This window comes from Gobius niger, assembly GCF_951799975.1.
Source record: "Gobius niger genome assembly, chromosome: 5".
In the NCBI taxonomy this organism is placed as follows: Eukaryota; Metazoa; Chordata; class Actinopteri; order Gobiiformes; family Gobiidae; genus Gobius; species Gobius niger.
Window position 1 is genome coordinate 26490937 of NC_136856.1, and position 26837 is coordinate 26517773.

At 38.7% G+C, this 26837-nt stretch overlaps 1 protein-coding gene across 6 annotated transcripts in view; it reads right to left on the reverse strand.

The window, feature by feature from the left end:
- Nucleotides 1-1536: 1536 nt before the first annotated feature.
- The window catches only part of prom1a (prominin 1a), an 87570-nt gene continuing 62269 nt past the window's right edge, over nt 1537-26837 (reverse strand). For 2 of the 6 annotated variants that reach the window (XM_079557253.1, XM_079557251.1), the window contains 25 exons: nt 24821-24941; nt 23450-23513; nt 22238-22327; nt 20044-20273; nt 19394-19468; nt 19252-19315; nt 19027-19186; nt 18799-18951; nt 17938-18061; nt 17593-17696; nt 16341-16425; nt 13757-13903; nt 12145-12216; nt 11916-12008; nt 11714-11731; nt 11113-11166; nt 10949-11029; nt 10069-10137; nt 9594-9683; nt 9364-9479; nt 7827-7850; nt 7389-7457; nt 3288-3374; nt 2380-2412; nt 1537-2294 (listed from right to left, as the gene is read on the reverse strand). In XM_079557253.1, the coding sequence (XP_079413379.1) occupies nt 3305-3374; nt 7389-7457; nt 7827-7850; nt 9364-9479; nt 9594-9683; nt 10069-10137; nt 10949-11029; nt 11113-11166; nt 11714-11731; nt 11916-12008; nt 12145-12216; nt 13757-13903; nt 16341-16425; nt 17593-17696; nt 17938-18061; nt 18799-18951; nt 19027-19186; nt 19252-19315; nt 19394-19468; nt 20044-20273; nt 22238-22327; nt 23450-23513; nt 24821-24941 (2173 nt within the window). In that variant the 3' untranslated portion in view covers nt 1537-2294; nt 2380-2412; nt 3288-3304. The other 4 variants (XM_079557252.1, XM_079557254.1, XM_079557255.1 and 1 more) reach the window with 4 other exon arrangements.

Sequence of the window (26837 nt, forward strand, 5' to 3'; positions counted from 1 at the left end):
ACAGACGCGGAGCCGAACAAAACACAAGCAGCTTTGAATAAATTTGACAGTTCAGAAGATCTGCATGTGTCCAAAGCTAATATTAAGCAGATAATTGGATTGCGAACTAAACACCTGAGACCTCCCGTAAATACTAAAATGATTTGGCGTGAAAGTGTTCATCTGTAGTGTCATCGTGTCACTGTAAAAAAAATACCAAGCAACAGTGTTAGTGCAGATCAAGGAAACTTTCTATATGTTAATCAACAAATGCATCCGAAATCAATTACTAGAGCAGTATTTTGCTACAAATAAATTCAACTGATCCCCTACTCTGTGTTAAGTTTAGGTCAGTCAGTCAAAAATTATAAACAAACAAACGCAAGATGGCCGCCTCGTGTTTCTCCTTTTCTTTGACAGACTGGTTGCAAGGACAAGTTCATTTAAGGTTTAGTTAAGTTTTAGCTCTGTTGCTTGTTAAGGTGCCCAACCCATTTTCGTATCGTTACTGTGTTTTTCATTTTGTGTTTGAATTAAAGTAAAATGCACACTACAGCAATTTTTTTTCCAGCTTTTTAACGCACTACACTATACAGGGGAAGAAAGGAAGAAAAAAAAAAAAAACTGTAGTGGAGATGGGAATGACAACAGGGAATAAGCAGGACCAAAAGAGAATTACAATAGACTAAAATATGCCTGCCCCTACGCAAGTCGATAAAAATGTAAATTATTTTGAACTTTATAATAATAACACCAGATTACTATTGGAACCAATATCAGAAAGAACTACAGCGTATACTGTGATTAATCTCGAATTAAGTAAGATTAATGACGTAGTAATTCTTTTTAGACATACTTTGTCCTACCTGTAATTTTGTGTGAAGCTTAAAACTGATGATTGTATCGTTAAAAATCTGTATCTGTTTAGCTCAGGAAGGACTTGCATCAAAAGTCAATGTGATCTAGACCTAATAATTGATTATGTTTTCTAAATGTACATTGAATTGAACATGGCGTCGGCACTTATAAGCTTATTGCTTCAGCCGACTCCATTTTGAGCATCCACACTGTATGAATTTTGGAAGATAAGATGAATGCAAAATTGCTCAAACAAATGTGTGCACTTCTGCACTTAAACTAAACATTGTGCTAGCCCGGCCAGCCATACTCACAGAACAGTCTGGCTTTCCTGGCTAACATTGTCCTTTTTCCAACTAAGTTCCTGTATGTGAGTGATTGGGTTGTGTGATTACATGTCCCCATTTAATTCCTATGGAGAGTTAGTATCACAGAAATAAACAGATTTGAAGAATAAATAAAGACTAAAATACACATATAAAGATTATTTGGTGAACACAGGACAATAAGCAGCAGGTGGAAGATCACTGACAACATCTGATAAACGTTACATATGATGTAGGTACTACAGTGTGGGATACTGTACTTCTATGTTCATAAAAGTAGGTGTTTTAGTCTCGAAGCTAATGGCTAATGTAAATTAAAAATGAAATAAAACCTAAGCCAGTGTTACAATTTGTTCAGATTGTAGTCTTCTAACATTTAACATGCATCCAATTAGCGTTAGCCTTTAGCTCCAAAAAGCACCTCACCTTCAACACCAGTGAACACAGACATCTTACATCATATGTGAGGTTTTTAAAATGTCCATCTGCCAGCAGAATATTGTCTGCCAGGTAGTATTTAAACATATATTTATTTTGCCGAGACACGGCTGACTCCCCATAGGAATACTTTATAAAAATGGGCTAGGACACAATAATTAGTAGTAAGTTAGCTGGAACTAGCATGATGTGGCCATGCATAGAGCCTTTTCATTTAGTTCAGTATAAATATATGTATTTTTTGTTTACAATTTGACATAAAAAGTAACCTTGTTGGTTCAACCAAATCAATGAACCAAATACAGTTATAAAGGCAGCCAGACGTCACATGAGCTTCAAAGCAACAAACTGTAAACATTTTATATGTTGCTAAATGTAGTGAATACATTTGTACATCCATGTTTCCAACAGGTCCATAGGCTCCATAGAGGTTCGTCCAAAAGAATATCCACAATAGGATTAAACACAACTCTGAAAGTGTCTGTGTAGTCGCACATTAAAGTGAAGCTTGTATTTCCTATGGCTTCATATGTTTTTAATCCATGTCTTTGTGAAAGCAGCGGTACTTTTCATGACACCACGGGTCAGTTCAATGACGTTCTGGTGTTTGCAGGGTGTTGTGGAGTGGTCTCAGCTGAAATGACTTGGGAGTGTCCTCTTCTAGTCTGCCCATGTCTTCTTTATAAAAAAAAGCTAAACATAAACACAAAAGTAAATGCACTGATACTCAGGACAATACAGATAAATAACTTATTAAAAACAGCTAAGCCACATTTACCATGGTGTAGCTTAGTTCCAGTTTTCTGGGCACCTGGAAGACATGTAATAATGTAAGTACATACAATACAACATACATACAATCAATCCCATTTGGGAATGAAGAAAGTGCGTTTTAATCTGGTAATTTATCCTTTGTATGCAATTTGAGGATTTATGTTTGGCTGGTTGTGAGAAACAAAACACAAGATTACTTAAGTTCCATTTGAACCTCTCCCAAAGGAAATGTAAAAGACTCATTCAATAAGTATTATTACACAGTTTAAACTGGATTATTACGCAGTTCTTGGTGGGAAATGATCACACCATTTGTAATTGGACAGGCTTTGGCTCTTCTACATTGTGTTTGAAAACACTGGCTCAAAAAAAACATGTTTCCCACAAGTCTGGTGGCGATCCAGTCACAGCCTCCGACCCATGTTCCATATCCTGAGGGAGATTCAGGATCAGGAACACCTAGTGCCGGTTTTATGTTGATGGGGGAAACTAAAAGTTTCAAACCCCAAAACGCGAACCACCACCCAGCCACCAAGCCGCCAGCAACCATTCTGAGATTACTTTTCTAATCAAATCGTAAATTAATACCATATGCAACTGTTAATATTTCATAACAGAACTGACTCATCCATCACACAATATGAAACAATAGAGATTAGCACAAGCAGCGTGTCTCTCCTCTAAGGCGTCTAGTCGGCTATCACAGCAACTCATAAAACCCATTACATCTCTGTTTGTAAGTTCGTCAGTCTCATCACAAGAGTTCTCCTGCTAAGCCGGAGAACAGAAAGCACTAGAACAAACTGTAGAGAAGTGTTGGGAAAGTTAGATATTGGGATGCAGGGAGAGCGACAGAGTGAAGGAGGTTGCAGGAGAAAATAACCAGTTATTCTTTTTTTGTTTTTGCAGTACCTGTCCGGAGCAGCAGGTCACCAGTCAATGTGCCTCGGGGGAGCTGAGGCGCGAGGGAACCTGTTCATAGTGTCATAGGAGGGGATGCTATAGGACAAAACACAGGACACGAGATTACCACCACAGACTGAAGGTATGGTAAAGAGGAGAGGGTCATCAGGCAGAGAGCAGGAAGCCTCGAAATTACCATAATGTTGTGTTGAAATGAGACGGGAGTAAGCAAAATCTCCCGTGCTAATTTTGTTTAGATATTTGGTTAGATAAATACAGTTGAATAAGGGACTTTGTCACTTAAATACAGCAAATTAATAGATTTGGAAAAGCACTTTGAGCGCATAATGTTGGTGGAAAAGCACTGTATAAACTGAACTAACCATCTGTTAATTGGGTATCATGAATGTTATTGTTGTTTGTTTGTTATAAATTGCAGAAAGTAATAAACACACACTGGATAAACTGGGCTTTTCTGTAAAATGCAACCCCACAGCAGAAAAAAGATTCATGAATTCATGAAGGAATGTATCTGATACAGTTAATAACGCAACATGATACACTCCTCCAAAGTGATTGCAATAAACCTATCCATGGGTTTCAACTGATCTAAAGTCAAGACTGTTTTTGGGTGTGAATAAACACAACAGATAATCCTGGAAAAAGACGCTAAACCCAAGAGCACATGCAAACTAGGGATGCACCGATACCGATACCAGTATCGGGTATCGGGCCGATACCACATGCTTGTACTCATACTCGTACTCATTCATGAGGTCCCGATACCAGAAACCGATACCATTTGACGTGCGGCGAGCGCACCTACGAGGCGCAGCTCTCAGCTGACAAGAGAAAACAGCAACAAACTGGAGAATTCTTTAGTGGAAATACAATAATCCACATAGAGCTGACTTTACTACAGACTGCGCTCTCTAAATCAGAGTCTGTGCTGGATTTAACCAGAGCTAAATGTTGTTAGTGCTGCAGCATCTGCAGTGTTTACAACATACAGGCTAACGTTGCTAACTCGCGGCTAGCAGTTTTGGCCATTCTGACGCCGTTTTATGCCCAGGGGTTTATTCCTCTGAAAACCTAACCCAGCGACTAAAAAGTCCTCAGAAAATCCAAAATAAAGAGATACAGCATGTCCATATTGAGCGAAAATGAGCTGCAGCAGAACAATGAAAACGCTGTAGCTTCTCGCTAAGTTGCTACAAACACATGAGAAAATCTACAGGAGCTGAAGTAAAGACGAAAAGAGACCATTTAAAATAACATCTCAATACTATCGTTAAATAAAAACATAAATGAATAAAGCACAGGCATTGAGGAGCTTTTGGACATGGACTTTTCTGTCTATGATGGACAGTGCAATGAAAATTAAAAATTATATGGAATGAAAATAAAAATAAATAAATAAATGGCATCAGCACAATTCTAATATAACTGCTCTTAAATGTGTGGCCTACTTTACTTAAGGAAATGTAAATGAGTAAATTTACTAATTACAAACCAATCTGCTGTGAAAAAAGAAAGAACGTTGAAGAAAATGCCTCGTACTCGTATCGGTATTCGGTATCGGCGAGTACTTAAATCCAAGTACTCGTACTCGTATCGGTTTTAGAAAAAGTGGTATCGGTGCATCCCTAATGCAAACCACGCAAAATAAGCGGGTGTTGACACTCATCGAAAGTTCTTACACTCTAAAGACTAAATAAAGGCATCAAAGAGATAAAAGAAACACGTTTTCTGTGATTATTTTAGTTTTACATCTTGCAGAGCCTCCACAGTTTGCATTAACGGTAAGATCCATTTAGCATTAGGAATAGTTACATACAGAAAATTAGAGCTAACTGTTTTTTGTGCTCTACATTGAAAATTTGTGGTACCAGCCTGATCCAAAGTGCTCAAAATGTTACCCACTCTCCTGTGATCACTCTGACTCATAAGAGCTTCTAAGGGAAAGTAAAACCAGCCAACAACACGTCGCACGCTCTGTAATTTCACCATTCTGCTCTCTGCCTTTGAGCCCCGTTTACTGAAGGTTGGCTCCACACGCGTCCAGATGCAACTTAAAAATACACCGCATGCAGTTAGCCCAGTCGGTTAGGGTGAGTTCAAAACAAAAAGAGGAAGCAGAAGTGAAGCTGAAGCGTGGCCATGCTTGCCTCTCTCGGAACAAAATGATCAGGTGCACATTCACGGGACTCTGGCTGATTCTAAAGGACAGGAGAAGAAACGTCGACACAAGCACATGCAGAGGGTCAGTCACATGACCTCGAAAAGTGATGGGAGGCAATGGTTAAAACTACACTGGAAAAGTTTTTCAAAAGTTTCAGCTGAAAAGTGATTGATTTTCTGTTTACTTGACTTCGACTTGAACTGTTGACACGAGAAGGGTGTGACAAAAATAACTTTTTCTTTTACAGTTTGATTGAATCTGAAGGGATCACTGCTTTGAAGCTCACAAGGTTTGAATGGAATTGCCAAAAGTGACGAATTTGGGAGTAAACAAATCTAGTTTAAGTTGAGTGACATATTTGCGGGGGCTGACCCTCCTGAAGTGAACCGGTCTCAAGGGAACTGAACTGGTCTGGTCCTATGGAAATCACCCTATATTTCATGGCCATGTGGACCTTTTGCTAGAATTAACTAGTTTCTTGGATGTTAAAGCCACACTATATTAAAGGGATATTTCAGGATTTTTGACATAGGGCCTCATTTCCTAGTTATCCAGAGTGTTGCTGATTTCTGGAAATATTTTTTTTTGTAATTCATGCAGTTCTTATGTTTGAAGAGTTACGTGGCGCTAGGCTAGTGCAAGGCTAGCCCATTTCTACGATATCAGCTAGACTGCATTAAAAACACCGACTTTTATATGGTTAGTCTGGCGTTATAAGTGATTTGCCTCAGGTGCTCTGTGGAGCGGGTCAGACTGTTTTTAATGCAGGCTCGCTGATACCGTAGAAATGCAAGATTGCAAAGTGAGAATGAAATTCTGAAATTCAATCAAGTTCCTCCCCTCCTAAATGAGGAGAGCGAGAACAAACTTTCAAAAATAAACGATCAAGCTCCCTTCCCCCTCCTCCTGATTGGACCTGATAGGCCGGTTCACAGGAAAGCTCGTCTCATTGGGCAAAGTGATAGCCCAGGGATTCTGATGAGCAAAAGCAAAAGGAGGGACTTTAAAATATTATTATTTAACATTACTTAAGTTACATCAAATTGCAGGCCCACGCTAGCCTGGCTAACACCAGACTAAAATCACAAGTGATATTTAGTCTGGGGACCACCAATTCATTTTCTCGTAGGAGAGGTGTGGTTTAAGATCGTCCATAGTCATTTATTGGGCGTTACGAAAAAAAGTCTCATGCGTCTGCACGTAGCCACAGCCAATCTTATCGTCGTATCCGATGACGTATGACGTACCCGCTGTTTGAGCTAAACTATTTAAAACAAGGTCTAAAGCTTGATCAAAAAATACCATCGCGTCTGCTGCTGTCAAGTTGGATCCGTAAATAAACCTTTTCTTTTTTTATCCGTAAATAAACTACAAGCTTCCGTATATCGAATAGCTCGTCATCATCTTGCCGTCTCTCCTCCTTCTGTGATTGGTTCCCAAATCCATGCGAAAATTTCGGCCATGGTCTCCAGGCTCTTGTTCAGTTCGAAATGATTCGAGCGCACACAGCAGCCTGGCGTTAGCCAGGTTAGGCCCACGCGGTCAGTTATAAGCAATATAATGAATTTGTAAAACATTTAAACTTACAGAGACGATCACTTTAATTTGACTACAAGCAGCAGAAACAGCATCTGTCGATCTTTGTCGCTGCCATGTCTGTTTATGTTGTTATTTTTACAACGGTTTAGTGTGGCTTTAGATTTGTACAGTTCGAGGGGCTCTTCGCCTCCATTACGTCTTTCACAATTCCTCTCAAAAATGACTGCATCTCCCATGACTTTTCTGTTTTGTCTCTTTGCCGGCGTTCAAATTTCCTGTTGACCCTGTTGAAAACATGCATTATCACCTCCGCTTTGGAAGTCCCCAGCCGCACCGCCATGCGCCCACTCCCATTATCATGCAAGCCACAAGAGTCGAACCCACGTTACCTTGTCATCATCGGGTTAGGAATACCTTGTGCGCGCTCGCAATGATAACCATTATTACCAATTTCCATACTGAAAAACCAAATCAAACAAAACATAGGAGATGGACATGTGGGGTGAGGCAAGGCATGCTTTCTGTTAAATAATAAATGAATGTTACATGGAGGTTAGGACTTGTTTCATATCGTAAAGCTTTTGAATAGAAATAGAAGAGTATTTACATATAAAAGAAAGGTGGATTTTTTTTCTAAGGTAATGTTTGCAAGAGCCCTTCGTTACAAGTAAGGGACACTTTTCGAAGGTAGCAATAGCACACCACAAGAAGCCACAGCATCCACCCATAAAGCAAGCACCAAGAGTCCAGTAAACATTTGTATTTACAAGCTATATAGAGAAAAGCGTATTGTGAGATAATAGAAAAAGAATGGGAGGTGGTCTTACGTTTTCATGGGGAAAGTTTCAATGCTAAAAAAAAAAAAAAGACAAAATAATAAATTTAATGTCTATAAAGAATAAAGATCCCAAAGCACCAGAGGAAGTGACCAGACCAGAGATTTAATTAAACAAAAAAAACTGAAGGAAACAAAAAGGGAAAAGAATCAGAACTGAACTGAAGAGTAAAAGTTTGTAAAGTGCCTTGTGCGTATACAGATGAATGGAATGTTATGGAAAAAGGAAACGGCAGGAATGGTTATCACAAAGTAAAATGCCAAGTCCCAGAGACAGAGGTACTACAGAAGAAAAGAGGAGAAGGAAGAGAAGAGCGATTAAAACACCAGAGAGAAAAAGGATTAAAGGTTAATAAAAGGTTGATTAAGGAAAGTATCTAGACTGGTCAATGATTTTGAAAGTTAGTCTAATAATGTGGCCAAGCCAGCTGCCTGACTTACTCCTTTTTACAGTGCATATGACATAATTTTCGCAAAAACATAATTAACACGATTTATATTTAAGATATTGACAAAGCTTGTACCCAGCTTTCTTTAGTTCGACCATTTTTATGATGTGTATAGTTTCACTTCCTTATTGGACACTGACAGGAAGTGACATACAGTAGATGAACAATGAGACAATTTTAAACTGTTGCCGTGCCAACCATGTTAAGTCAATGGGAAATTAGTCAAACTGCTCTGGAACTTTACCTCTATCACTTCCTTTCAGCAGCTTAAAAATGTGAATAAAAATAACTTTTCTGCCCAACATTTCTTTATCAAATTGCTACTTCACCGAAATATGATAATTATGCAACCGATGAACTTACAACTGATGTTATCCCTCCAAATAAGTCATAATTTTCAAAAGCATTAAAACCTGTCATATGCACTTTAATACAGAATAGACCGTGTTCAATTGGTCTGATCAGACTGGCCAGAGAGAAATCCAATCTCTATGGAGCAGTACCAGATGGCCTTACTCTGTAGAGTACCAGGAATAGGCAGCTAGCCAAGCCAGCAACTTGGCTTTAGACCAGGGGTTCCCACTGTAAGGTCGCAACCTCAGAATATTTATCCAAACAACTGGAGGACCCACACAGTAAAGTTTCATTACCACTTGAAAGGTCGAGACATTGTAATTCAAATTTAGTATTATAGTAGTATATATATATATAGTATAGTAATAGTAGTAGTAGTATTTTTTTAATGTAATGCATTTACTGCTTCAAATTACATACAAAAAGTCATTACCTTTTTATAATAATATGGTGAAACAATCCCGAGAACCCTTGCTCTAGTCCAAGTAAAATAATTAAAATGCTTGATAACCATTCTGCACCAGAGACCCAACAAACCGTAAATAACACCTACTAAGGTTTTAGGTAGAATTTCACACAAGAGATCAGTCCATGACATGGTAACACATTAACAAGTAAAGTAAAGATCAGCTCATAGAGAAATCACGTAAAAATGAGGTATTTTACAAAAAAAACAGCGCTTTTGCTAAGCCGCTTTCATACAAAACCTGACAATGCGGTACTTACTCGTCGTAAACATCTTCTGTGTCCATGCGGCGGTAGTACTTGGCCAGTTTGACTGCCAGGATGATGCTGGGGAGCAGGAACAGAGTGCTGCAGCCAAGGCCCATCCAGAACGCATTCTGTCCAAAACAAACAGCGTTATCTCCTCTATGAACATCACCAACACTGTCATTATTAATGCCGTGTTTATCCATGGCAGGATTATTATGTCTGTGCTTGTTTCGTGTATTTACCATTGAGTCAGCCACGAAACTGCACGACAGGATTTCAGCTGTGTCCATGATGTTGCTAAAAGGCTTGCATTGGGCAACTTCTTCCAGCAGCTGCATATCGGCACATAAAGAAAAGTCGATTGCAGAATATGGCTCTCGTACAGTGGTTCTCAAACTAGTTACCTCCACCTAAACAATACTTGACCTTCCAAGTGCCACCGTCCAGTTACCAAAACATAACATCGGCATCTTGAGCCTACAGCTCCAAATTCTTTTACAGACGACGTCAGCAAACCGCTCGCCTCAAAGCAAATTCTTTCATTTTAAAGAGGTTGTAACGTTTAAATTTGTCCTCCTGACTATAATTACAGCTAACATCTCAGTCAGTTCGTCGATACACAACTCAATACAGCGTCTGACAGGCCAAACGAGGACTGGAGGACATTTAACTGGGGAGAAAAGTGAGTGAATGTGAATGAATATAACAGACACTTACAGACATCTTGACCCACTCGATGTACTGGTTGAAGTAGCCAACAATGGTAGCTGTGTACTTTTTAGATTGCTGAAAAACAATAGAAAAGAATCTGAAACAAAATCTAAAACGCAAATATCCACAGTATTTGGTATTGATTGTTGTCAACATTTACGTTTACAATCTTCTAATACAGTGGTGTGCAAATGTTTAGGCATCCCGGATCAAATGTTCTATTGATGTGAACAATGAAGCAAGGGGATGATGACATGAGCTCCAAAAGACATGAAGCTATTGATGAGATATTCCCAAAACGTTTTATTTTTGGATTTTTGCCCTTTCTTCCCGACAAAAGTAATTCAAAACTAAAATTTCTAGTCTGTCTTGGTCTTTTTGGAGGTTTATGCACAATTCTTCAATGATGTTTAGGTCAGGATTTTGGGCAGTGTTTACGATCAGTAGCTGTTTGTAGAAGCCGTCTGATTTTTCACTTCAGATTATGTCATTACGTTTTCCTCCAGAATTTGTTGGGATTTAATTGAATCAATAGCCTACTCCGTTCTACCCAAGAAATGTTTACCCAAAGGATGATGGATCTAACCCCAGGCTTAACAGTTGGACTGTAGTGCCCTTTCTTCTCCATACTAGAACTGAAAGACTCTTGGCCGCCGAGAAAAGCGTTTAAAGCTGTGATACTTGCCTTTTTAGGGGCTACGAGGAATTAACTTTGCAAGTGCTCAAACTTTTGCTGTGGCCTTTTATCCTTTCATATAATTTTAAAGAGATAAAAGATCACATCATTGTCCATATTATTAGAATTTTTGATCCAGGGTGCTTAAACTTTCACCCCCCAACTGTATGCGTCATTCAACTTTACAAAAGAAAAGGCTAGAGGTTTTACCTGGCGGACCAAGTCGGTAGCGTTTTGTGAGATGAGAAACTGGGCCGCTTCGATAGCTTCAATAACTGCCAAGACTTTGTTCTGTGGAAAGTAACAAAAAAACAAACAAAATAAAAAACGCTTTTCAGTAGTTTTGCGAATTGACATCAAAAAGTTTTACTCACAGGTAGGTCTGATGAGGTTCTCTCCAAGTACCTCATACTCTGGTTCAAGGCACTCTTTTGGAGAAAAATAGATGATCTCAATTAGTTTTATTATAATAAATAATATGTTCATCATGACACACTGGGAAAACAGACACACATTACAAATGGCACACTGTGTTCTGCTTTCAGACAAGGCATGCTCAAATCTGAATAGTCTTGTATATACTCCTCGCAAGCTTCCTTAAAAAACCTTAGCGCTTTTGAACTCTTGAGAGTCTTTTGAACGCCTTAGCCTTGAGAATGTTGTGGCATAACTTACAATAATGTGTCGGGGAAAATACTTGACTTCATAGGGACATATGCATCAGCAGCACATGCGTCACGATGCTACACAGAACATCCATCCTCTGCATGCAGTGGAGGCACTTTCTTAGCTTTGCGCAAGATATGTTTACTTTATAAAATGTAGCACAAAATTATTTTATTTTGGCATGACTTGTACGAATACGAACACAAAAATATAAAACATTGACTACGATGACGTCAAGAACATTAGGTAAACTATGTGCTTTGCTATTTTTCCAAGGAGAAACACACACAGTAATGACACAGTTCTTACCCTTGCTCTAACATATTTCTTGATGTTGTGAAAATAAAACAAACATAATAAGTAAATATTTTGTGAAAACATTCAGTATATTCCATGAGTAAAAATGTAAATGCATCAGCTTTATTTAGGACACTATTGTTGAGGCTTTTTATGTTGAAATAAAATGTAACAAAACAAAGGCAACAATAGGTTAAAGGAGGCGGGACCGTACCATGCTCTGCTCCATAGGGATGACCTGTTGAGCGTGGATCTGCCGCAGTGTGCCGATGTGGCCTTTCAGAGAGCTCTGCAGAGGGCCACGGGGCTAGAGTAACACACACAAACACAAGTATGTGATGATTTCACAGACGCAACACGGTGCCAATATCTCTGTTAAAATGAAGGGTTCATAATCTGAAAATGTAAAGGGAGCAGACATGTTTAATCATAATCATTCTCACCATTAGGTCTGTTTGGGCCTCCAACTCCCCTGCGTATGACAGAAGATCCACAGCGGTAACTCCTTTGTTGACCTTAAGGTGGGACAATTATAACAATCATTAATATCAGAGATACACCAATCCAGCATTTTTATTTCTTAAACCAACATTTGGGATTTGAGTATCTGCCTAAGTTAATACCAACCAATACCATGAGACTTTCCTTAAAGTAGTAGATAATTGGCATGACATTGGTTTGCAGTAGGTGCATCGATCAGTAAGAGCATTTTCATGAACTGAAGTGGATACACAGACCTTCAACAGTCAGTGGACAGTAAATACTCGTTCTTTACTCTTGTGATTACTTTAGCGACATTAGCCAGAGTGTTTTGTACAGCGATCTAAAATGCAGATTGCAATCAGATTGTAAAGTTGAATTCTAGAGGAGCTTTCCAATGAAGAATGGCATGTCCAAATTCACTCAAATTACGTATTTGTTGAACAAAACAAGTATCGGTTCAGTACTGGTCGGATATACATATTGATAAACGATCCAGAATTTTTTTTTCTTGGATCTTGATCAATCAGTATCAGTATTGTTGCATCATTTATATACTTTTGTCGATGAAAACTGAAAAAAATGTTGAATAAAAAAGAATGCTTTGCAAGCTTAAACATAATAATAATAAGAATTCAAATGTCCCACTGTATGGAGCTCAACAGTCCCACCCACTCCCGTCACGTGTCTGGATCCAATGTAAAATATCCCATTTATTTTAGCATAGATTTTTCTAAAAATTAAAACATTATGATTTCAAAAGCACGACTAATCAGCTATGGGCTAACTACCGGCTATTGCACAGGTATTTTACAAGAAAGAAAACACAATCCGACAAAATAAACGTTTCAGACAAATCAGGCATCACAAAGAGGCTTGTGTCTTGTGCCAAGTGTCTTTCCCAAGGACACAAGGACAAACTATATGTTACCATGTTTTATGGATTGATTCTATCTGCTTTTGTGTAATTGTATGCAACTGTGAAGCACTCTGAATTGCCTTGTGTATGAATTGTGCCTCACTGAGCCCCTCCCACGACATCTCCTCATTACTTACAGTGCATAACTGCAGTCTTACCCGTGCCCTGTAATATTTTTCCACAGGTTATTATGTAAGAACATGTTACACTGAACAAAATCTCCAAACCACTCCCTCCAGACATTCTATAGACCCACAGTAGAGTTGGAGACGCCACATGTTCCTCCACACTCTTTAGCTTGGCACCAGTGATTTGATGTCATCAGGCTGAGCGCGCCTTATAGAAACATAGCACACTGTATAATGTCATAGTTCTTATCATAATGCACAGCTGCCTGCAGAGTGTAAAGGCGTGACAGTCCATCAGGAGACTGGCTATTTCAGGAACTATACACCATTTCACAAGTCTGTCGAAATATAAGGAGAGCAACGAATGGTTAAATCTAACTTGAACTAAAACAATACCATTATATATATCCATATCATTACTTCAAGGTCTTGCTTCAAGTTCTGAGCTTTGTTGTCAGTATTATTTCAAGTGTTCTAGGTGAATAGAAATACTTCTTGTCATGCTAAGTACATGTGATTATGTGTCACCTCTTCCAGGTAGTCGGCATGGTTGATCTCAGACAGCCCAGCCTCAGAGAAATCCAGAAGATTCTGTCTTCCTTCAGCTTCCAACAAGATTATGGTCCTCAGATCGATCTTTACTGTGTCCAGCTCATCCACCACATCCTTAGTAAACTGAAAACAAGGAAAAAGTTTACAATATAAAAATGGGAAAACTGTAAAATTCCTGAACGTGCGTCAAGAACTGTATGTTGGTCGGCTAATAAAAACTCTTCCAAACAACCCCAGAGTTTTCTCAAAGCATGTCTTGTAATAGTAATCTGTAATTCTGACACCAAAAAGGAAAACATGGCATGACTTTTACCACATGAAAGGGGAACACAGGAAAAATGTTGGCTGAAACGTTGTTTTCTGCAGAGAGGTCATAGCAGGACATTTGTGTACTTGGAAGTTCGGGTTTTTCACAAGCACAAAATGTTTCATTCGACAAGAAAGTTGAGGCGGTTCAAAAATGTCCATGAATATTTATATGTCTGCAAGTCACGATTCAGTTTGACTTGCCCATTTAAAGAAAACTTTCTTACATTTTCCAATTTCTGGTAGAATAAACTAAAAACTCATTGAGAAGGGGGTCGACCCATCATTCCAACAACCCTCCATTGCGACATCCCGCCAACCCGACACTTTTTGATACCTCTATTCCGACAATAGTTTGGAGCGTAGCCTGTTCAGTTTGCGAACTCCACTATCCTTAGTACTAAGTAACTTGTTTACCTTAATAAATCCTTTTCGTAGTTCCTCTGGGGGTTATACAAGGTTTAATAGGATGATTGGGGGGTCTTTCATCTCCCCTGATGTCTCTGGCCAGAAAACCACAATTGCAACTTTCCTGCCTCCGGGTCGGAGCCACGAATAAACACTATTGGAATCACGAAGAAGAAGCTAACAGGCTAACGGGCAAAGCTAACTGTGGGCTAGCGCTACTTAAACAGTATTTACAGCCAAGTTCGAGTTAAAAAAATCATCTCCATTGTGTCATTGGACGTACAATATCCCTCTCTCCCTTTGTCATACACTCATGGACAACTAATAAGTAAAAAAACGCTTATGGCCTCTAGGGGCATGAGCTCTTTAGTACTACTTTAAGGCTAGGGCTAAGGTAAGGCTAGGGTTAGTTCTAGTAGGCCCACATATTTTTAATAATTATCTTGTGTGTCGGAATGGCAGGACGTTGCACTAAAGATAAAAGTGTCACCACTCCGACGAAGGGGGGAAAACAAAGTGTGCCGGGACGTTTGATAAAAAAATTGACCTCAATGTCAGTGTGGGGGCTCGGGGAATGGGAGGTGTAACCATTGAGAAGAAGCACAACATTTAAGCTAACGTTAGCAATTTTCCAGCTTCAAGTAACTAACTAAATTAACCACTGAAATTAAATATTGAATTTAAAACGATTTCTTAAACGAATACAGTTGGAGCATTCTGACCTATTTTCTCAAACTAAAATGCATTTTGAACTGCTAGCTACAGAGAAAGCTAACTTTAATAGCTACATTAAAAAGTCAGTTACTTAGATATATACTTGACATGTTTAGAAGTTGTTAAATAATATCCTGTGTGTTTACTCCAGTTAGCAACACACGTAGCTATTACAACAGGCATGCAAAAAATAGGTTCTAATGGATGAAATATCAGTCCAGAGAACTTGTTTATGCTTTAGCTACTTCTGTTTAGCTGCAACGTCTGATAAAAGCATAATTTAAAGCTAAAAGACGACAGCAGTTTGAATGTCAGTTCTGGGAAGTTGTGCTTGACAGACTTAATTATGTTTCCTGGTAAATAGTTTCATGTCACTCCAATAAATTCCTGAAACATGGAAACAAGATTTACAGTGATGACGAGTCTAAACCACTTCAACAGCAGTAAACCCAGGACTGTAATGCATTTGAAGATTTGAAGAGCCATCAGTCATTTCCCCCATAAAATATTCAAAGAGGTTAAATTTAATCTAATTTTGTGAGCGCTTTGCACTATTCCCAAACATTTCAAATAAGACAAATGAGTGCGGCGCAGGAGCAGGTGTAGCCCAGGATAAATCTGCTGGTAGCAAATTGCAGCCAAGACCAGTGGTGAGGCCAACTGGCAACAAAGGACTGAGAAGTTCTTGGTGATGAGTAGAGAAGTGAATACAAGTTAAAACAAAGCACAAACATCAGATAATATGGGGGTGGTGGACAATTTTAGGGATTCAATGGGTTAAATTAAAAAAATAAATTTGAACTTTTATATAGTCAATCAATTTCTTGGTCAATTTTATCATCAAATTTAAAACATTTGATTATTTATGTTATTAAATATACATTTCTGACAATGTTATTGACTTGTGTCACACTTATTACACTATCATGCGACAATATTTCATGTACTTTAAATTTTCAATTATATTTACTACGGAGGTACGGAGTATAACTGTCAAGTACATCATTTAAGTATATTTTGACAATAAGAGAAACATAAACGTATTATTCTAATGTGCGCCTGACAAACATGCTTGAAAAACAATTCAAGTGTAAGCCATTATTATTACTATTATTATTATTTTTATACTCACCGTTGACGTGTTGAGGAACGAGGTGATGTTAAAGACTTTGTCCAGTCGCAAGGCTGAGTAGATTCCTTTGTTTTCTTTGCAGGTACTAAGATAGAAAGGAAAAGAAAAACACAAGAGACCAATGTCAGATTGAAGAAAGCATTTGCTGCCCCCAAGTGAGAGTTTATGGAAGCACAATTTCTTCCAACACTTTCTGTTTTGGCATCAACACACCAGTGTTGTGGTAAAGGTGATCATACAATGGTACCTCTTTAACTTTTCGACATTTTGCCACACTATGGACAATAACATAAATATATCTATTTGAAAATTTTAGTGAAAGACACACAATCGTGAAGTAAAATGACATTTCTACATGATTTTTTTTAATAAATAAAAAACTGAAAAGTGTGATGTGCAAAAGTATAGGCCCCCTTTTATTTTAGTGAAACAACTGCTGTCAGAAGTTTCCTGATGATTTTTTAATGATCACATGTTGACCCAATGACTAAATAGAGTCTACCTGTGTGTAATCTAATGTCAGTTCAAATACAGCTCCTCTGTGATGGTCTGTTAAGAGACTATTGTGGAGCAGACAGCATCATGAAGTCCAAGAACACACGCGAGGTTTGCAGTGATGTCAGACTCTTTCAATTTCTGGATGGTTAATTTAACTGTACTTTGAGAGATGTTCAAAGCTTTGGAAATCTTTATATAACCTAACCCAGCTTTATACTTCTCAATAACTTCATCCCGGACCTGTCTGGTGTGTTCTTGGACTTGGACTGCTATCTGCTCCACAATTGTCTATTAACAGACCATATCCCACTTTTCAGTTTTATATTTATAAAAGAAAATCTAAATCATGTATAAATTTAATTTCACTTCATGATTGTGTGTCACTTAGTGTGTGTCTTTCAGGGGTGCCCATACTTTTGCAAATCACTGTATATAAAAATATTCCCACATGACTAACCTAAGCCGTTACACATAAATATAAATGTAAATGCTCGTTTGTGCATGTTTGAGTTACACAAAGTACATCCAAATGTCAAGTAACATTCTATTGTCATGAGCATGTACTAAACAGACTATGGTCTATGTAGTTTCTCATACATTTTGCCTCACCAATCCTTTATAACGTACTAGCACATGTATGTCCACCTTATTATTTTTGAGAATTTAGAGACAGCGACATCATCTACTGGCCAATATCCTCACATTTCTAGCCTAAAACTAAGCCTTTATGCAATAGAATAATATACATTTTTACCTGTAAAAGCTCTCTACAGTTAGATCTAGTTCAGAGTCGTTGTACATGTAACCAGGGAGGAAGTTTTTCCATTCTCGGTTGATAAGGTACGGAGTGTCCACCACCTAAAACACACAAACACACACAATGCTAATTATAAAGGAGGAAACAAAACAAAAAAATGTGCAGAATCTTTAACACTACGAAAGTGGTGCAGATTCTGTAACTTCAGACTAGAGAAGGCACACTGCTTGTGAAAGATGTTTACCAAAACATGGAAATAGGTTATGGGCGACCTAGCAGTGGCATTAAGGCATTATGTAGGCACAGTTATAAAGCTTTATTATTTTCACATGCATGGTTTACCTTAAAGAGTTCTCTGGTGTGGAAAGCTTCACAGACAAGTTTCTCCATGTTTCCACCGGTCACAAAGAGGATGGAGACCACCCCCATGAGCACCCAGGAGAAGATGAAGCTGAAGCCAACTCCGCTGTGTTGAAAAGAGAAAAGGTTCATAAAGTTTGCACACCTCTTTAATATATCTCTATTTGATTAGGGTGAAGTCTGACACTAAAATCCCGTTCATGTGTTATCTGTTGGTAAAAGTTTGACATCGATAGCGCTACAATATAATACAAGAGTAATAAGGCTGACAAAATGTTGTTATTGCAATAATCTGTGTTAGATCTAGATACTGTCACAAACAAAAAACCTACACCTGACACACTTCATTAAAATAAAAATGAAAAAAAAAATGCTAGATGCTTTTATGTTCAATCTAATGGAATGCACTGTGTCGAATTGGTTTAAAAAAATAGGCAGACAATTATTTTCTCAGACCGTTCTACCCTGAGCAGTAACTCGCTTATGCAGAATAAGCAGTGCAAGGTCTTTGTAGGAAAAAAATAACCTAATCCAAACGGCCACTTCTTTTTAGTGACTACAGTGCGAGCCTGAGTGGCAGCTAACTAAGAGGAAATGTAAGGTTTTTGAGGGGAAACATAATCATAATGACATAAATATTCGGGCCCCAACAACTTTCAATCAAAATGGTGCTGTTTGGGAAACTTCATAAACATTTTTGTCAATCATAAATTCCATTAATTAAGTATGATAAAATAAAGTACAGCCAAAAACAAAATCTAACAATATACTTCCTGAACCCAACGTCAGTCAGAGGAGGTCCTGTTAGCATTGTTAGCAATGTAGTTGAAAAGTGTAACTGACGCCATTAGCATTGTCCCGCCCGTGTTGGAGATGCAGCCTCTCGTTGTGGGCGACGCGTGTTTGTCGTATCCCAGAGTTCCACACAGCAGGCCCAGGTAGTTAAAGGCCAGCACGAGGACGATCATACAGCACAGACCGATGCACGCTGCCCATCTGGGACATAGACGCACAAGAGGTGAGGACGGGCAATGACAGAGAGGCAAACCAAAAACAAAACAATGGCAGTACCTGTAGAAGTCCACCTGGTCGATATCCGGGTAGTAATCCTCGATTTTGGCATGAGCGTGGCTTATGAATATCGTGAAGTTGTTGAGGGAGCTCTGCACTGGGAACACTTTGGAAAACTTTGTGATGTTTTTGCCAATGTCGTCCAGTAAATTCCGAACACCTAGAAAGCGGAAATTGTGAATTATCCCAAGAAAAGAAAAAATCTTTACATTTCAAAGAACTTACTGTCTACAACACTTCTGGTCTGTTCTATCACCAAGTGTGGAGTGTCGTTCAAAGAGGAGTAGCCCTAAGAAATAAAATATTAGTAAGTAAGTAGTACTTTATTTATTTTTTTCAATTTAACTCAATATTTGAGTAAACTTACCCTTTGGACGACTTCACTGAGGTCTGTTTTTAAAAGTTCTTTAACTTTTTGTAGTTGAGGTCTGACGTTAGGTAACTAGAGTGGGATACAAAAGTTCAGTTTTAGCACTTGCATGCTAATTTAGTGCAGAAATCCCTTCAAAACGCATAGCATGTACTGCCAAGAGCTAGCCACTTTTAAAAGGTCCTGTACCAGATATTTTTTTTCCACAGTAGAGTCAAATTTATTTTGCCCTCTTGCAGACTCAAGTGCGTCAGTATCTTTTTTTTGCAAATATACTGCGTCATATCAGGAGCTATTTGTAGCAATCTCACACCCAGAAGTAGCAATGATGCCGTGTTAGCAAGCTAGCAGTTGTTAGCATTACTAGGAGAAAGCTCTGTTTAGCCCACTGGAAGTTGTGAAAGAAACTCATTCCCTTTAGAGTTGGGATGCTAGGGATGTGAAAAAAGTGAGGAATGAGTTTGTACTGCAGCCAACAGGTTACACTCCCTCTGTCATGGTTTGAAAATGGGAAAAAATTGGCTACAGGGGCTTTAACTTCATGTAAACTCCAGAAGCAACAATTGGGGCTTTGTGCTAAACAAACCAGGACTGAATTGCTTATTTGAAATGACAAAAGCAAGAAATGGCTGGCATCCTGCTTTTACCCGCGTGAAGTTGGCGCTGATCTGCAGCTGGGACAGAGACTGGCGGATGTTTTGGCACAGCTGGGCGGTGGTGGCGTCCGAATCCTCGTCGTGGCAGCCAGGGTCGTTCAGCGAGCGGTTGATGCTGGTCCGCACCAGGCTGAGGTTGAAGTTGAGTTTCCCTGCTCCATCTTTTAGGATCACCAAAGAGCCGCTGACGTTCTCCAGAGCTTCCTTTGTTTCGCGCATGGCTAAAATTAAATTCAGTATGGAGATTATAACCAAGAAAAAGTTGTTGTATGATATTTAGAAAAATAATACAACTAAAATGTAAGTCAGAAAGTTATTGGAGTGGGCTACTGGTATTGGCGACCCTTTCAAAATGTATGAAGTGGACATATCATGCATAGTTGAGGCTTAAATAATGTCTATGTATGGAAAAGAGAGTAAGGAGTGAGACACTGGGCTGGTCAGGATTTCAAATTGGCCTAATGCACCCCCTGCAGGCACCAGTGGGAATGAAATGTTCTAAAACAGTAATAACAGTTCGCTTTCACTTTCACTTTATGGCATGGCAGCAAATCAATGGCGACGTGATGAATACACTTTGAGCGCAACACCGGTCTGGTTTTTGAGCTGTAATTTGAGCTTTAAAAATGTGGAGGGTTGTTTTGTGCTCCCACTATGACGTATTTTTTTTCTTTTTTTTTATTGAGCTCAGAGCACATCAGAAGTGGCGTTGAAAGACTCCCCCCTGTTTTTTACACAGGGTTATTAGTTTGTGCACGTTGCCCTGGTTTGCTGCTCCCGCCGAACTCAAACGGGTCTGTGCAATCAAATCTGTTTATTTGCAGTCACATTTTGTTCCGTCAATGATAATGAACGGATGCCGCGCGGTAGAGCCGAGAGCTTTTCGGCGGCAATGACCAAAATTTGGACTGTAGGTGACTTTTGTGAGTCATAACCCTTGTTTGAATATTAACGCAGAACCGCTAATAACACTGCAACACATGTCTTTGGTTGGATTGGTTCCACTTCCTGGTTGCTTCTGTATGTTCCAGGCAACTTCAGCAGTAGGGGAGTAAAGCTCAAAAAAGTATTTTTGCATGATATGTCTCCTCCTGTCCAGATAACAGAATAAAAACATCCAAGCAACAAAGGTCTTACTTATTCTTACTTACACTTTCCAATACTGACACTAAGTTATGCATGGACACATTTAACACAGACACAGACAGGGGGGCACACTGAAGAGGTCCAGGCCTGAGCCGAACTTGAGCTGAATGCACTGTGACTTTACTGATGTGCCTTTAAAGTAATAAACACGCTAATTCATAAACCACAGAGGCCGTAGCAGCACTGTAAGGTCAGTGCTTTTGTCACCTATTGGAAATTTGGTAAAAGTTAAAGTTTCCTGCAGCGGATATTAAAAATAATTGATAAGAAACGACCTTGAGCCCTACAGAGGGGGCTGCAAGGGGAATGAGAAACTACATAATAGTTTTGAGAATCAAGCGACTTGACTCAGGCCATAGGAAGACACACAGACAACACACGTGACACACGGCTTATATTGGTTTGAACTCAGTCCCGAGATCCAACTCAACATGAGGAGAACACAAGTGGAAAAGAAACAAAGACCTCTATAGAAAGGGGAAAGAAAACTGCTCAAACGAGATCAAATCCTCTCAAACTCATTATTATTCATCCTTTTTTACACTAAAAAGATCAAACTCTTGACTTGTTTCTGCTTCTAACATACTGAATAGAGAACAGTTTGGAAAAAACACTTCAAAAATGACCACAAAGGAGTAAAAGATGGGTGCAACAACACTGTTAGATCACGATACTAGGCACAGGGGTCACCGGTCACTGTTACCTTTCAGGGCTCGCTCGATTCTCACTTCATAAAAGTAACAAAACAAAACAAAAAAAAACATAAAATGATGATATGAAAAAGATGATATACAAAAGAATCAATATGAATCATACACCTCATGAAAACAAATGTGTCCAATAAATAGTTGGTTAGAAATGAGCATAGATGTTAGGTTTATGAAAAAGACGACCAATTACAATCGTGTAAAAATATATTACTTTCTATTCTGGGCAGGAGCCTGATCTTGTCGTCAGGCGCCTTATGTGACATTATTACTGTTGTGGTCACGACAACATGATGCTATCGTAGTGAGGAAATGAAGGGGTGCACATGTACCTCCAGCCATATTAAGCACTTGGTTCAGGGCAGGGTGCACCTCCTTATCCAGCTGATCGTGAATCCTTCCGCCCAGTAATGGACCAATGTCTGTACAAGATATAGACCCACGTCAGTGACACAACATCATATCGAACGTTATTACATTTACAAAACTTATATAAGGCAATTTTGTTTATCTAGAAAGATAAAATGGATGGTCGGTTTTATGAATCCTAAGCTTTGAACGTCATACACTACGTTTTTTCCCCCCGTCCAATATTTTTTACCTTACAGTCTGTAAATGTGATTTTGACATATTACAGTTCCACACTGACTTTGAGCTTCCTTATAGAACAGTAAAGCACAAACAAATGATTTTAATCTTAAAAATGAGAGCTAAAGCATTCTGCGAAATTACATGAACTTGAAAAGACTATTAAAATTGTTTTTATAGTATGATAAAGGTCAAATTTATTGGAAAAGGACAAATTTACAATTCTTTTCAGTCCAACTTCTACTCAAAAATACATAATCTTATTTATTTTTTATTGTAATTATGCATCATGTTGAGATTAATTTAACAGTACTAGTTTGTGTATATTTATGACCAGTTTAAATTTAACTTCAAGCTAAAAAAAAAACATGTCAGTACAATAAGAAAACTTCAGTTGAAATAAGATACATTTGCATGCTCTACTGAAAGACGATTTATCCATACTGAAACCATAAGTGAAATTGTCTGGTACAATTATTAACGAAATCTTGAGCAGAGCGGCTCCCCCATAGATCTGAGCATCCCACAGGGCTGCCTGTAAGGAAGAATTTATTCCATTCGAAATAATATGTGACATATTTACCAAAAAAGAAAAAGGAAAAACAGCAATAACTCTCGGCTAAACACAGATTCGAAACTGTTAATCTAACTCATATTTCAAGTTACTGTCAAACACAATTTCTTTTCATAGGCTTGATACTCCAAACCCTGCTTTGGGAACCACTCGCTTAGAAAACAAGTTCAAAGTAGTGAAACTAGCACAGATCAAAACAATATGCATGATTACAAGTCATTTCAACTAAGATGCTAAAGTAGACTGAACGCACAGACACAGCTCTCAATGTAGCCCTAGTTCTGTCATCGATCTGTGCGGGCTAAACAGAATCACAATGAGCTATTGCCGATGCAAACGGGTCATTTGCGTCGAATTAACATAACATCAAAAAGGAACTTACTATCCAGGTCGTACAAGACTTTGTTCTTGGCAGTGGCGTACTGGGATATTAGGTAATCGATTTGCTGCAAACACAAAAAGAATCAAGGATCAGGTCTGGCAGTAAAACCAATAAGACGAAAGAATGAAATATGGAAGCCCCAAAACAACAAAAATACAGTTACAGACATTATTAGCCTGCTCAATATGTAGTTAATGTGTTTGTTTTTTGTTTTTTAATTCATACATCTTCATCGGATTTGGTATCACGATAAAAACACGATATCGGGTATTGGCTACATACGTATATCCGATACTGAACCAAATACTAGTTTTGGCTCTCAACGCCTTAAAAACAACTTTTACCACCGAAATCTAAGTGAATATGAGCAGGCTAACCTCCGCAAATGTATTTATGATAGCTCTGCAGAATTGTTCGGTTAGCAATAGCATGCTAAAGCTAGCGGGTACATGCTAATGCTAACGAAAACTAATCAAGGCTGGGTCAGAAACTATGATAATAATACCTAAAGTAGCCTAATACAATAAAATAACCACTGATGAAGCCAAGAGTTTGTATTTTAGTTTAAGAAATAACTCATCTAACAAATTTGTAATGATCAGTTCACTTCATAGTTGTTTATGTCAATGTAGCCTAAAGCCTGTCATCAAGGATATTTAGTGTGGAAAAGTCATCTTTGTGAAATGTTTATCCAAATGAATCTGTGACATGACAATACAATATGACTTTATTGATCTTACAATGGAGAAGAGTCAATTAGATTTTTCACTCAGAGACAGCCACTTTTAAGAAAGTCTCTTGGTATCGGTAAACCTCAAACCCCAGTATCGGTAGCAAAAAAGATGGATTGGTGCAACTCTAGTACAGACCTTTGGAGATTGTTCTATAGATGATAATTAGCATGTTAAAGTGGCTCAACGCTAAGTCATATAATTGTACGTTTTCTAACTGTGTGGGGACGGATACGCATGAAGTGGCCACTAAACCTCTTCTTCGAATATATTAATGATGGTAAAACTTAATGACGCAGATAACTGTCAACTCAGAAAACCCAAGTATTCACATTTGCAGCAATAGGAGCAGAGAGTAGAGACCGCTTCTGAGATTTCTAGGTCCATGACAACTAAAGCCTGGAGATGTTTTCTACCTTCTTCTTTGTAAAGTTTTGCTATAGGAAACACCAAGGCCACAGCGTCCAAAGCAGTTTATAAAGCCTGAATAATCCATAATCTAAAACCGTGAATAAAACAGACGGTGAAAGCTGAAGAGGAAAGCCTAAATTATTGACAGCTCTATTTGAATTTGAAAGGGAATAGTCAGATCAAAGCCATGGAGCAGGCGGCTGTGGTTTTGACTGCAGAGCGGCGGTACCATGGGTGTGTCGTTGGCGAAGGTGTGCAGGTCCCTCATGTTGGTGTTGACCAGTCTGCGGATGTTCTTCACCTGGGAGCTCAGGGTCTGGTTGGAAGCGTAGGCACAAAGCACGCCAATCCTGGAACAGAGAGTATTCAGAGAGTCAGGCACGTGTATGGTACTTTTCTACCCCCTTCTAAATCATAGTTAAGCATTTTCTTCTGTCTGTCAATCTTGAATAAGGTAAATATGAATCCAGATCCATGCACAGATGAACCGATGGAGTAGTAGTAGTAGTAGTGGTAGTAGTGGCCCTCTCTGACAGACCAGCTGTACAGAATCTAAAAAATCTCAATTGGCTACTTAAGAAAATGAAAAAAATAAAAATAAATAACAATTGTGTGCTTAATAGTAAAATGACTTGTGGCACAAATGAGCAGCTCAAACTCTCCAAACAGAGGATGTTTTGGGTCCGAAAATATTTTATCTGCTTTATCCAGAGCTCGAGCTAAATAAATGTCCTGCAGACCCTTCAGAGGAACACCTAGGATTATTTTTCCAAGCGAGTTCTCTAGAGCCTCAGGTATGGCCTCAAAATTAAGTGAATCGTGAGTGTAAAGCATGAATTGCAAAATCTCAATTAGATATTGATTAAATTCCATTCAAAATAGTGCAGCCCTAATGCAGTACTTTAAAAATCTATTTGGCTTGAGTCCGATTCCCATCATTTATCATGGTTTGGGACCAGCATAAAAAACATTATAACCTGTAGGTAGATGCGAACCGATGACATGATTTTAAAAAGAGTCATGTCAACCAGTGAATAGATGAAACATCTTTTAATTTGACATTGCTAGCTAATGCAATAACATAGAACCGACAGTAGGGGTCAGTGTGCACCAAGAGGACAATGATTAAAAATATTGTTACAAAATTACACAAATCAGAAATATAAAATGCTTTGGCGACAATGTATTCAAACATTGCATCAATAAATCCTAAAGCTACAATACGGACAACTATTTTTGGATTTACTGGGGACGAGCAGCGTCCATTTTCATGCAATGCACTACACCAAACAGCTGCTATGGGGCCTAATTAGAATAAGAATTACCAGGGGACCGACAGACCATAATACTGTATTACCCGCTAACCATGACTCATCCCGGTACCTCAAAGCAAGAACTACATAATGCAATCTTTATGTAGCCCGGGGCGCCATTGATGTCCATACACTTCAGAAGGATGGCAGTAAAAAGTAGCGAGCGCAGGTTAAGATCAATGAAGAGGAGGTGTGACTCACTGTATGAAGAATTAGTAGGAGATATGGGGGCGGAAATCTAAGCTTCCATGGGAGAGAGTATTTGAGGTAGGATACTGCACTTGTTACAATATTCCTCTTATTTTAAAGCTTAAAAATATGGCAATGAAACCACACACACGCATTCATTTTCACAACAATATTACACAATGTTATGTAATGCTGCTGTACTCCTCATCTTCTCAGTGAAAAGCTCCGAGCCGCCGACATTAATGAAAGTACTTGACACCTCTAAGATTCCTAAGCCTTCTCCAGCCCTTTTAATCTGAGTGACAGTGAGCCGGAGAGCACTTGGGAGAGCACTATAGTGTTGAGCCAACGCTGTCACAGTAAATACATGAAGACAACATGATAAAGTGGGCCATACGAGTGCTGGCTGAAGTGGGGCAGTCTGAACCATGGGGGAGCTACAGCCGCAATATCAAACTGATTGGCTCTTGGGCTGCTGTTGGTTCTTTCAGGAGGAGGTGGTACCAACGTTAGATGACACAATATGCATGTTGCAAGTGGACATTACAAAAAACTAAATCTTAATCGCATGGCTGTGAAAGATTAATTCATTTGTATTTATTTTTTTCAACTTTGTGCCACATAAAAGCTAAAGTAAAATGTTTGTTGGAGGTGCTAATTCTGCTTTCTGGCTGGATGAGACACAGACAGATATTTATGAAATTTGCAAAGTACCAAACACAAACAGGTGGTTTTTCATCAAAA